General features: G+C 40.8%; 1 protein-coding gene across 4 annotated transcripts in view; it reads right to left on the bottom strand.

Moving 5' to 3' along the window:
- The window catches only part of LOC123769865 (TSC22 domain family protein 2), a 233,098-nt gene extending 221,327 nt beyond the window's left edge, over positions 1 to 11,771 (bottom strand). Inside the window, exons 1-2 of one of the 4 annotated variants that reach the window (XM_045761263.2) lie at positions 9,313 to 11,763; positions 7,028 to 7,166 (exon numbers count right to left, since the gene is read on the bottom strand). In XM_045761263.2, the coding sequence (XP_045617219.1) occupies positions 7,043 to 7,166; positions 9,313 to 11,363 (2,175 nt within the window). In that variant the 5' untranslated portion in view covers positions 11,364 to 11,763 and the 3' untranslated portion in view covers positions 7,028 to 7,042. Of the gene's footprint in view, positions 1 to 7,027; positions 7,167 to 9,312 lie in introns of those variants that run through there. The other 3 variants (XM_045761260.2, XM_045761259.2, XM_045761261.2) reach the window with 3 other exon arrangements.
- Between the last annotated feature and the right edge of the window lie 2,027 nt (positions 11,772 to 13,798).

Below are 13,798 nucleotides of genomic sequence, written 5' to 3'. Positions count from 1 at the left end.
CACCTATAAAAACCAAGAGCTAGTGCTCAATCCAGCAGGCAGAAATAGTCGAATACAAATAGGTGAGTAAACACACACGAGCATACACGATAAGACGCGGCAGTAAGAGTTTTGGGAGGTCACAAATTGGGTGCCTCAGAGCTCAATACTGGGGCCCATTCTGTTTCTGTTATATGTACATGACCTGGTAGAGAAAGTGTGTCATTCATATCCCTTGTTTGAAAAATATTGAAAGCTGACAGATTTAAAAGTGAAGATGATGGCAAGAGACTACTGGGAGGTTTCAATGTGTTGCAGAATTGATCAGAAAGATGGCTTCTAGACATCAGTCCAAATACCTGCAAAGTTCAAACAAATGGCAGGAGTGGGTGAGGGAAGAAGACCACAGGCCAGGCTAAAGGGCTAAAGGACAGCACAGGCTAAAATGGAAACAACTTCCAGAAACAAAGAAAAAGATCTGGAAGTTTATATAAGCCCCACCTCCAAACTTTGCATCTGAACAACACACACTAGCAAAATAAAGTCTACAGCAGATGCAAAGTTGGCAAATACTGTATCTAAGTAGTTTCCAGTTACAGCACCTCAATAAAGAAGCCTCTTGAACATTATATACAAATTATGTAATGCCAATACTTGAATACCAATACCAATGTATAAGTTACTGTTTTGAGTGAAATTGACAGAGAGGACAAAGCTGCAATCTTCAAAATGAGAAACTGAAGGACCAGGAGCCACAGGTGGAAGGTAGAGATGCAGATGAACAGGAAGGATGTCAGGAAATACTCCGTCAATGTTAAGAGTTGAAAGAAAGTGAAATAAGCTTCAAGCAGAGATAGTCAAGGCCAGCTCAACTGGCAGTTTCAAAAGAAAGTACAATGATAAACATGAAAATTTGAAGTTACTGGAAGGGTGGGAACAAGGAGCTAGACAGCTAGATAGATAATGCTAGACTCTACAAGTACATCTAGGTGAGAACATAGGCATTCACACATGCTAAATTTTAACAAGGATGTGCTCCTTCCTCTATTAAGCTACCATCCCCATCACCATCTCTTTACACTTGCTTGTACTCACACACGCATACATGTGCACACACACAGACATGGAATACAGAATTTATGGAATACAAAATTATATGAACATGTTTGCTGATGATGCTAGCATAATAGGGAAGATAAGAAACCTAGATGATTGTCATGCCCTTCAAGAAGAACTGGACAAAATAAGTATATGGAGCATCACTTGGCAAATGGAATTTAATGTGAATAAATGCCATGTTATGGAATGTGGAATTGGAGAACATAGACCCCACACAACCTATAAATTATGTGAGAAATCTTTAAAGAATTCTGATAAAGAAAGGGATCTAGGGGTGGTTCTAGATAGAAAACTGTCACCTGCGGACCACATTAAGAACATTGTGCGAGGAGCCTATGCTACCAGCATAGCCTATGCCAGTCCAGCAACGAGGAGGCCTGGTCGATGACCGAGCCGCGGGATCACTGAGCTCCAAAATCACCTCAAAGTAACCTCAAGGTAAGGTACACTTTCTAACTTCAGAATTGCTTTTAAATACATGGATGGTGAAATACTAAAGAAATTGTTCACGACTTTTGCTAGAACAAAGCTGGAATATGCAGCGGTTGTATGGTGCCCATATCTTAAGAAGCACATCAGCAAACTGGAAAAGGTGCAAAGACACGCTACTTAGTGGCTCCCAGAACTGAAGGACCAGAGCTACGAGGAGAGGTAAGAGGCATTATATATGCAATAACTAGAAGATAGAAGAAAGAGGCAATATGATCACTATGTACAAAATAGTAACAAAAATCAATAAAATTGACAGGGAAGAATTCCTGAGACCCAGAACTTCAAGAACAAGAGGTCATAGATTTAAACTAACGAAACAAAGCTGCCGGAGAAATATAAGAAAATTCACTTTTGTAAACAGAGTGGTAGACGGTTGGAACAAGTTAGGTGAGAAGGTGGTGGAGGTCAAAACCGTCAGTAATTTCAAAGCGTTATATGACAAAGAGTACTGGGAAGATGGGACACCACGAACGTAGCTCTCATCCTATAACTACACTTAGGTAATTACACTTAGGTAATTACACACACACACACACGGGGGAAGGGGGGGAGGGGCTCGCAGCTGAGTAGACAGTGCTCGGGGATCGTAGTCCTATGGGCCCAGGTTCAATTCTCGGCCGAGGCAGAAACAAATGGGCAGAATTTCTTTCCCCCCGCTGCCTCTGTTCACCTAGCAGTAAATAGATACCTGGGAGTTAGACAGCCGCTATGGGCGCTTCCTGGGGATGTGTGTATGCATGTGTGTTGGATAAAAAATATATGTAGTAGATATAATAAGAGAAAAAATAGATTGGTAAGAAAGGCAGGGTCCAAGAGCTAATAGCTCAATTCAGCAGACACAAATAGTAAATACAAATAGCAAACAGTAAATACACACACACACACACACTAATGCATAGTAAAATCATGCATTAAAGTGAAAGTGGCCGCTGGTGTTCTGGCGGTCATTGGGTCAAACCCACTTGCTTAAAAAAACTTCCTCTTTACAGGGCCTCGCGGCTAACTGGACAGTGCTCAGGGGTCGTAATCCTAAGAGGCTCGGGTTCAAATCCAGGCCGAGACGGAAACAAACGAGCAGAGTTTCTTTCATTTATTAAAAAAATCGTCTACATAAATGATCTACCAGAAGGAATACAAAATTATTTGAACATGTTTGCGGATGATGCTAAGATATTGGGGAAGATAGGAGGTGCAGACGATTGTAATGTCCTTCAAATTTATCTAGATGAAATAAGTCCTTGGAGCGTAAAGTGGCAAATGGAATTCAAAGTGGATAAATGCTGTGTTATGGAATGCTGATTCGAAGAAACTAGATCTCACACAACTTACAAATTATGTGGAATGGAATTACAGAACTCTAATAAAGAATGTGACTTAGGAGTGGTTTTGGATAGTAAGCTGTCTCCAGAGGAACACATAAAGAACATTGTGAGAGGAGCATATGCGTCGCTTTCCAACTTCAGATTTGTTTTTATTATATGAATGGTGAAATACTAAAGAAACTGTTTATGACTTTTGTGAAACCAAAACTGGAATATGCGGCAGTTGTATGGTGCTCAATTCTCAAGAAGTGCATAAAGAAACTGGAAAAAGTGCAACAGCTTGCTACACAATGGCTTCCAGAACTAAAAACAAGAGCTACGAGGAGAGACTTCAGACATTAAACTTGCCTGAACAAGAAGATAGAAGAAAAAAAGGTGATATGATCACCACATACAAAAGTCTAACAGGAATCGACCAAATTGACAAGGACGAATTCCTGAAACCAGTAACATCACCAACAAGAGGATACGGTTTCAAGCTAAGGAAACAGAGGCCCTGAAAAAACACTGTAGTTCTTTTTTTTTGTCAACAGAGTGGTAGACGGTTGGAACAAGCTATATGAAAAGGTCGTGGAGGCCAAAACCCTCAACAGTTTCAAAGTGTTATACAGTACGACAAAAATGTACTGGGAAGATGGGGACACCACGAGCGTAGCTCTTATCCTGTAACTATACTTAGGTAATTACTTACACACACCCCTCACACACTAAACTCTTTAGCACGGGTGGAACACGAACAAGGGGACACAGGTGGAAACTTTGTACGCAGATAAGCCACAGAGACATTAGAAAGAATTGTTTCAGTGTCAGAGTAGTTAACAAATGGAATGCACTAGGAATTGATGTCATGAAGGCAGACTCCATACACAGTTTCAAATGTAGATATTATAGAGCCCAGTAGGCTCCGGAATCTATACACCAGTTGATTGATGGTTGAGAGGCGGGACCAAAGAGACAAAGCTGAACCCCCACAAGCACAACTAGATGAGTACACACACACATGAATAGTGTGAAAAGTAGTGGCTCAAAAAATCTACATTTTCTATGCATAGGTTGGTTAGGGTAGGTGACTTGTGTTCGTGCATTTTAGTAGCCCGTAGTTTGTACATTGTGGCAAATCAAGAGAACAGAACCACTAATCAGTAATCACTGCTGCTGCTGTTGTGGTTGAGTTAGGGGTGGTGATGACCCATGAGTCAGATCTACATTGGCCAGCCAGGTCTGAAAGATACTGAAATGGGGATTGAGGGCTCCTTCAGCATCTTCAAACAGCAGACATGTCACCTTGAAGTTACTTTGAAGTGTTTCCGGGGCTTAGCGTCCTCGCAGCCCGGTCGTTGACCAGGCCTCATCGTTGCTGGACTGGTCAACCAGCCTGTTGGACGCGGCTGCTCGCAGCCTGACGTATGAATCACAGCCTGGTTGATCAGGTATCCTTTGGAGGTGCTTAGCCATTTCTCTCTTGACCACTGAGAGGTCGGCCAGTTATGCTCCTTATGTGTAGTGGAAACTTGTTGAACAGCCTCGGGCCTCTGATGTTGATAGAGTACCTGTTGCACCTCTGCTTTTCAATGGGGGTATTCTGCACATCCTGCCATGCCTCCTGGTCTCATGTGATGTTATTTCTGTGTGTACTTTTGGGACCAGCCCCTCTAATATTTTCCACGTATAAATTATAATGTATCTCTCCTGCCTGCTGTTACGGACCCGGATCCAGCGTCCGAGCCTGGAGCAGTGACGACCACGCCATCTGTGGGTCAGCTCCCGAAACCTCCTCCAAATGGACGACAACACCTGGTGAGGACGAGGTGTACTGGCCACGAGGGCCAGTTTCCAGTCCTGCTCAGCTCACAACACAGCCGCTGCTGACCTCTGGTGAGGTGGTGCTCAGACAACAACGCCATCTATGGAGTGGATACGTCGGGCGTTTGTGTCTGAGCCTGTAAGTGAGGTGCTTTTGTGTGTCCCTGTTACTGATGACGTGTCTGATTACAGAGTCGACCTGGGACTGCTGTAATGGAAGTTGAGTCAGTCTACCCAAGGCAGCCGTCTCGACACCAAATGCTTTGCTGCAGCAGCTGTGAGTCTCCTCCCGGATGAACACTGTGGTGTTTCCCTGCCAGTGAAGTGGCAGTTGAAGGATTGTCGTACCCGGGACTCACTGGTGGAGACGCTTAACCACTGGGGTATTGTGGACAGGAGAGTGATCTGTGGTATCACACGAGGCTCCTGACTAGGGCGCTACCCTAGTATCGCTCGTGGAGTGGCCTGACCAGCGTTGCTGATCCGGAACCTGCCAGCAGTCTGCTGGACTTGTGGTTGACGGCCTCCACGGCGGTGCCCCCAGTGGAACTGTGTTTTGGCTGGCATGTGGCCGGGGTAGACTCAGCTTTTCGAAGGATTCGTCGTGAGGCCACGAGAGCACCGAGAACTTGGCACCGAGAAGATCCAGGGTCTTCAGAAGAAGACTACTTTGTTAATACCCCTCCCCCTGTGTAACCTTTTATATATTATTTATTGGTGGCGGTTATTATATTAAGTTTTGACTTTATTTCCCTTCCCCTTTTAATTTACTTGCGTTGTGGATCACATCCCTTGAAAGCCACTACTGGCTTGGGGCCGGATACCCTTCCTCTAACGACATCAGAGTACGAACCCAGTTGCGACCCGAGAGGGCCGTAACACCTGCGCTCATGAGAATACAGATTTAGACTCTTTAGTCAGTCTCAGTAGTTTAGATGTTTTACAGAGTGGATTCTAGCAGTAAAGGATCTCTGCATGCTCTCCAGGTCAGTAATTTCCCCAGCTTTGAAAGGGACTGTCATTGTGCAGCAGTACTCCTCTCTACAGAGCACTAGCGTCTTAAAGTATCATCAGTATAGCATCTCTAATGTGAAAGGTTCTTGTTATCCGACCTGTCATTTTTCTTGCAGTTGTGATGGCTACTTTATTGTGTTCTTTGAAGGTAAGGTCTTTTGACATGAGTACACCCAGATCCTTTACATTGCCTTTTCGTTCTATGTTATGATTTGACTGAGTTTTGTACGTGGTTTTGGTTTTCATATTTTCCTTTTTTCCGTAGCGCACGAGCTGGAACTTATCTTCATTAAACACCATATTATTTTCTGTAGCCCATAGAATGACCTGATTTACATCTGATTGGAGGTTTGCCGTGTCCTCTATGTTGTCTACTCTCGTGAAAATCCTAGTGTGATCTGCAAAGGATGATATGGTACTATTGATTGTGTCCTTGTCTATGTCCGATATGAGGATGAGAAAGAGTACTGGAGCAAGCACAGTACCCTGGGGGACTGAGCTCTTTACGGTTGATGGACTGGATTATATTTTGTTGACTATTACACATTGGGTTCTGATGAAGTCTTATTTTGTGTATTCCACTGCTATAGTTATACATTTTGTTACTAAGTCATCATCTACAAAACCCCTGAGAAGCATTATTGTTTCTTAATTAGTTTTAACATCTAAAATGATTAAATGTACAGTAAAGAAACTGGAATAAATTTCTATACCATCAGTATTGGCTAGCAAGCTGGTACTGATGAACAATTTGGTATCAGTACCCACAAAAGTAATTGAAAATGCAACCAATGCATGCCAAACATACTACCTTGCATATTAAAATCAGGCATTAAAAATCAGTGGTTTCTGAGGAATGGGTCACTAAACATGGATGTACTGTACTGGTTTATAGCCACTAGACGCATGCGACAACTTGTCCTCTTACAAATTACGACTGAATTTGGCTGTTTAACCGTATGGCCAAAAATAAACGTAATATAAAAATAAAAAAAAATTGAAAATAATTTTTTTTTTCCTAAACTTACTGTTTAGGAAAAAAAATCCTCTGGTAGGTTAGGAGGGCAGGAAATTCTCCTAAAGTTTCAAAACATCACGAAAAATGTTAAATGAAAGTTTCCTTTCCTAACCTTACTGAGTAAGCCAGACAACTCAAACAGAAAACGGGACAGTACATCACTTTTGTGAGCCAATTTTATTTCAAATTACGTCCAGTGTTAGCCATAGAGCGCATACGAGCGATAAGCGACTTTATTTTTAAGAGAACGGGTTGCTGTAACATCAGATCTTAATGCTCAGTTAATCCCTAGAAATTAGCCATTGAACATTAAATATACCTGGAATACAGACCCGTGGATGCTTGTCACTGTACAGCTTTGGGGTTGAACATCAGATAGCCATATACAGCATGTTATTCTGGAGTACTGTATTGCCAAACTGTATGGAAATGAAGGGAGGTACAGTATAACAAAGCAGCCCATTCTCCTAAAATGACAGTACAGGTACTGTACTTATATAGCACCCATTTGGTCAAATATACAAAAATGGACTGTTGGACCCCAAAAAGGTAAGGTAATTATCAGGAGAAAGCACTGTCATTATGACTACATAGTACGTGGAAAAGATATGAGGATGAGGATTTAGGATAGGATGAAAGAAAAAAGTTCACATTTTGTATTACTGAATTAGCCCAAATGACATTCCAAAATTTTTAAAATTTAATTAGAAAACCTAACCAAAGGTGTACAAGTAATCCTAGACCTGTTATAAACTATCTTTGGCCTAATACCTTACCTTGCAGTTACTTCCGAAATACGACCCACCAAATTGTTTAACAACCAGGTACCCAGTCACTGCTGGGTGAACAGAGGCTACAATTAAGGACTGGCACCCAGTCAATCCTCCCATGCGAGGATATGAACCCAGGCCAAAGCACTCGCCAAGTGCCGGGAGAGTGCTTTATCACTGCGCCACAGCGATGTAAGTATTTAATTTACCTGTACAGTATTAATTTTCTTCATTTAGCAATTTTGCTGCAACATGTTACAACATTGTGTTCACTTATAACAAGTAATTTACTGTTCAGATGCAATGTATTCCTGAGAAGCATGAGCTTGTATTCCAAGCTGAGAGCCATGTCTGGGTGTTAACGGACTCCAGCCATTGGTTTTATAATTTGTTAAAAAACTGCCGTGTTTAATTAGTAGAATTTAGTTACTAGAAAGCAGTAGATGAGGGTGGTCGTTTGTAACCCATCCTTAATGCAACGCACACAAATTAATTCCACGAAGTAGATGTTTACCTCCATTTATTAATGAAAGCTAATTTACACATGAAAACTGACAATATCTGCTGCAAGGCATGTAGTTTTCTAGACAGGCAACACGTATATAGCCGAAAGATTTTGCATTTTATTTTACAAGGGAATGACGTGGCCTCTAAATTAACAACTGATTACATTCAAAGTGAACTTCTTAAAAGATTCACGAGTTATGACAGGTCTAGACTAGATCGTGTACGCTAGACTTGGCTAAGCATTGAAGTGACTAGATTGGATTAAACTGGAAAGAGGATGTCGTAAGCTAGATTTAAACAATCTTTTAATATTATTAAAAGCAGAAGAAAGAAACTGTATCTTAAGTTATGTAAGGTGAGAAGTGAAAACTTCTGATGTTTAGAATTACCTGTAGATGATAAAATAGTTACAATCCCAGTTCAGAATTTACATTAACTACATTAATATGGTTAGTCCTTAACTGTGCGTTCTAAATTAGATCAATTTCCTAGTGTACATAAAAATATATTAAAAAAAAATCTTTCTATTGTAAAACATTGCTTTCTGATGTAAGAAAAAATTCTCATCACTTTAGATTGACCATAGTGAGGTGAAAACTTTTTATGACATTCTGAAAAATAATTTTCAAGTAAACTACAGTACAGTATTTGTAATCAATTTCTCCTCATTATTAATTCCTTCCTGGTCCATAAAAGACCTAGAAATTTTGCATAGCATCAACGGTTCCTAACATGAGCATCAGTTAATGGATGTGATTCACGTGACTGGTGGTGCCTAACTTTTGACTAAGACCCAGGAAGGAAACTAATAATTGTAGAATTTTTTTTCCAATATGGCAAATGACTTCCAGAGGTTTCGGTATCAAATGATGTCTACATACAATCCTTAGAACTTTTGTATATAACAAGGCACAGCTAGACGCTCACAGATGATTTGCTCACAGATCCCTCTCATGTAAAAGGAACAATTTAAGTGTTAATTAGCTCCATGAAGGGCTAATATAAATGCTAACATTTTATTAACATGCATCAAGGCTAATAGGAGCTAGACTTTATAAACTAACAATGGCATTCGACATCTCTATGAATGGGATACTGTACTGTCAAATCATACACAGGTATTTCTACAATTTTAGCTCATTTTCTAAATGTTAACATTTTATATATCATTAGGTTAGGCTGGGTTAGGTTTTAAAATCAGTCAGCGAACCATCTTGGATATAAACTTACCTGTACAGTATCTGTATTAATCCCCGTTTTAAACAGTATCATCATGCACAGCACTTACCTTTCAGTGTCTTCAGGTTGGCCACTAGTGGCAGCTGGAGGAGTGGCGCTGGCAGCGTCATCCATGGGTTGGCCAGGTGGGATTCCTTCCAAATTACTTGGAGGTTGCTGGGGTTGTGACTGTGGTTGTTGTTGCGAAGGCTGTTGTTCTGTAGAGGGAGCGGACTGCACAGTAGGTGCACCCATATGGTGAGCTTGACCCTGGGCTGGAGTGGTTGCAGGAGTAGGTGCTGCACCCGTGCCAGTATGAGATCCAAGACTAATCTGTGGTGATTTCACACTGCTAGAGGGAGCTGCTGCTGTCATCTGCTGATTAGTTCCTACAGTAGTTTGACTATGAACTCCAGCTTGAACTATGTTACTATTCATCTGTTGAGTAACAGGCAATTGCTGGCCTGCTGGGATCTGCTGTGGTGCAGTCACCTGCTGAATCTGCTGTGATCCAGTAAGTTGCTGTGAAGGTAATGTCTGGGTCATCTGCGGAGGTGATGGTCCACTTGGAACCACTGTTGTCTGACCTAAACTTTGAGGCACACTCTGCTGTGGAAGATTTGGTTGGGGTTGGCTCATCACACTTGTAGGTTGTGAAGGAACCCCTTGGTGAGTTACTACCGGTTGTCCCATGCCCTGGGCAGAAATTCCACTCATCACGGTAGGCTGAAGAGTTTGTGCTGGAATGCCTGCTTGACCTATAACTCCTGGCTGGGGTGGAACACTCTGTCCAGGAATTCCTTGCTGTGGAATACTCTGAGTATTAATGGTAGCCTGTGGCAGGCTTGACTGAGCCTGTACTGGTTGGTGTTGGGGTGGCTGAGCAATGGAACTTGTAGGTACCATTCCTTGCTGGAGTGTAGGATGAGTAACACTTCCTGGCTGCAAATTTGACTGTGGTAGAGATGAAGCCTGTACAGTAGTTTGTACACTGGGCTGGGAAACTGGTGGTGGTTGTAATGGAGGCTGTTGTAGTGTGGGTTGCTGCAGAGAAGGTTGAGCTTGGGGAGGTGTCTGAGCAGAAGGAGATGGATGGACTGAAGCCTGTCCCTGTGGAGTCTGTGAAGTAGTTTGATAGCCCTGGGATATAGGAGGCTGTAACTGTCCTTGCATGGCAGCACCTTGAGTAGGATACTGAAGAGTGCCTTGGCTCTGAGCAGTTGCTGTTCCAGACATGCATGGAGAGGACTGCATTGGCACACCACCCTGACTTGTTTGTGTTGGTGGAACCATAGTAGTGGGTGCCTGAGTAGTATGTGTTACTTGGTACTGAGCAGGCACAGATACAGAATGAGGTTGGGTTTGGCCTGCCTGATTCTGTTGTATTGGCACAGAAAGTTGTACCACCGTTTGTGGCTGGTGGTCTCCACCATCTAATTCCTTAAGGGTAACAGTACTAACAACCACAGAACTATCATCCTTCTTTTGACTACTAGCAGCATTAACAGCAGGGGAGTCCATGAAATCCAAGCAGATCCACCTTCCGCGTTTAAATGGTTCGTTAGAATCTATCTTTACAATTTTAAATCTATTTTGCCAATGATTGACATCGTCTGATTCACCATCGGCTTTGGCTAAAGCAATGCCACCTTCTGTGACATTAACAGTAACTCCCTGAGGTAACATGGCCGTCATTACACCACCAGATCCTGTCTGCTGGACGAGTGCTGTTATTCCATATTGAGAGCTCGTAGGAATCACAGGTGCGGGCCCGAAGAACACTTCTTCAGACTTTGAGTAGTCTTCTGAGAAGCTAGGTGTTTCTTGATCAATGTCAGTGACTTTGGAAGTATCCATTATATCAGAAATATCTTCTGTATCATCAGCACTATCTTCACCACCTTCATTACTAATCCTAGAAGTAATACTGGTAATCTGAAAAGAGGAGTTTTTCTTCTTTGGGTAACCTTGGCTTCCTGCAGGCCCAGCAGCTTGGAGGTTTAAGTTGGTCCGATCCCCATCCAGCCTCAAAGTTTCAGTGGTCATAAGGTTTATCATATTATTACTAGTATGTGATTTATCCATTATCTGGCTATTATGATCACTCATATTGGATGCCATATTGAATTTTTATAAGAATCACAGACCTAGCCCAATTGCCCCGCTGGCTAGACGGAATTAGTTCACTGACACTTATCTCACAGGCAGCACTTCGGCACTTAATGGATCCATGGCAGATTACCAACTCACAGCCATGTTGGCAACGCAGTTATTCTTACTGATTCTAAGTTTCTCCATCATTTTCTAAATACATATCCCCCAGAATCTCACCCTTACTTCACAAATAAGTGAACGTATAGACTGAAAATTTGTCTGGTTTGTTTACCTATGAACTTTTATAGATGGCGCACACAGGGTCGGCAAATCCACAAAAAGCATGTTCTACTCGGGCGCTAAGAGACTCTGCGAGAGGTATAAAGGTTTGGAATGATTGGAATCGATGCGCCTTTATATATCCTCGCCAGTCCGATATTGGCCTCGGCCCCTGCGGTGGAACCTATACCGATAAAAATGTTCGTCTGTGAGCTAGTAAATCTGGCAATAACAGAACAATATTCAATGAACATATAAATATTTAAAAAAATAGGTTCACTTAAGAATGTAGATAATTAATTGTCAATGTTTAGTGATGAATCCCTTAGCTATTGTATAGAAAATCAGGCAGTGTATATACCTTTCATCTTTTTAAACATATAAGAACCTTCTAAATTTTGCCTGGCACTTTAAAAACTTTGCTAACTCTAATTTAAGAATAGTAATGATATCAATTTGACATGGCAATATGACAAAAAAGTATTGGCTTTGTATGCAGCTTAGAAATTGGATCCCAATTTAAAGACAACAATATACGTCAAAACAAATGAGGTTGTTTGCTGAACCTTTTCCTAACAGTCATTACGGCAGTATATAAATAAATAATATATATATACATATATATATATATATATATATATATATATATATATATATATATATATATATATATATATATATATATATATATTATATATATATATATTATATATATATATATATATATATATATAAATAAATAAATATAAATATGTTTATTCAGGTAAGGTACATACATACAAGTGATGTTACATTAATGGATTGATATATAGATAGAGCTAGTACATACAATGCCTAAAGCCACTATTACGCAATGCGTTTCGGGCAAGAAAAACATTAATATCTAGAACTTAATACTAATTGAGCATAAAGAATAAAAAGTGTTGAAAACAAATACAAATAAAGATAAAAAAAAAGGGGGAACATGACTGAAAAAGCAGCACAAATACAATAGGTTGACAGTGTTGATTAAAAAAAAAAATATTAAAAATAAAATAACAGACATGGGTTGACAATAAAGGAGTGAGGTGGGTTACAGGGAATTTATTAGGTAGTGTTTAGTTTTTATCTTAAACTGGTTGAGAGAGGTACAGTCTTTAACATGGTTGGGAAGGTCATTCCACATTCTGGGTCCCTTGATTTGTAGAGCATTTCTAGTTTGATTAAGTCGTACTCTAGGAATATCAAAACTGTATTTATTCCTGGTGTGGTGCTCATGGGTTCTGTTACAACCTTCAATGAAGCTTTTGAGGTCAGGATTGGCATTACAGTTCAGCGTTTTATATATGTATAATACACAAGAGAGAATGTGCAGTGACTTAATATCTAACATATTCAGAGATTTGAGTAAGGGTACCGAGTGATGTCTGGGGCCAGAGTTGGATATTGTCCTAATAGCAGCTTTGTGTTGGGTAATAAGAGGACGTAAATGATTTTGGGTAGTAGAACCCCAAGCACAAATACCATAGTTGAGGTATGGATAGATGAGGGAGTAATAGAGAGTAACCAGGGCAGGGCGGGGTACATAATATCTGATCTTGGAAAGAATGCCAACAGTTTTTGAAACTTTTTTTGATATATTTAGAATGTGACCCTGGAAATTCAGCTTGTGGTCGATGAGAACGCCAAGGAATTTGCCATCTAATTTGTTACAAATTTGGGTATTGTTTATTTTGAGATTTATCTGATTAGAGGATTTATTGCCAAACAGAATATAAAACGTTTTGTCAATGTTAAGGGTGAGTTTGTTGGCAGTTAGCCAAAGATGGACTTTCTCTAGCTCAGTATTTACTGTGGCATTTAGAGCAAGGGGGTCGGGACTGGAGTAAATGAAGGTTGTGTCGTCAGCAAATAGAATTGGTTTGAGGTGTTGGGAGGCATTTGGGAGGTCATTAATGTAGATGAGAAAGAGGAGAGGGCCAAGTATGCTGCCCTGTGGAACACCAATGTTGATGGGTAGGGTGGGAGAAATTGTATTATTCACAGAAACATACTGGAGCCTGTCAGTAAGATAAGATTTGAGGTATTGCAGGGAGTGTCCTCTGACTCCATAATGATGTAATTTAAGAAGAAGGTTTTGATGGTTGACAGTGTCAAAAGCCTTACGCAGGTCCACAAATAACCCAACAGGAAACTCCTTTTTA

Source organism: Procambarus clarkii, chromosome 45, assembly GCF_040958095.1.
Source record: "Procambarus clarkii isolate CNS0578487 chromosome 45, FALCON_Pclarkii_2.0, whole genome shotgun sequence".
Taxonomy (NCBI): Eukaryota; Metazoa; Arthropoda; class Malacostraca; order Decapoda; family Cambaridae; genus Procambarus; species Procambarus clarkii.
The sequence above is the reverse complement of the archived record's forward strand: the minus strand, read 5'-3'. Positions and strand labels throughout refer to the sequence as shown.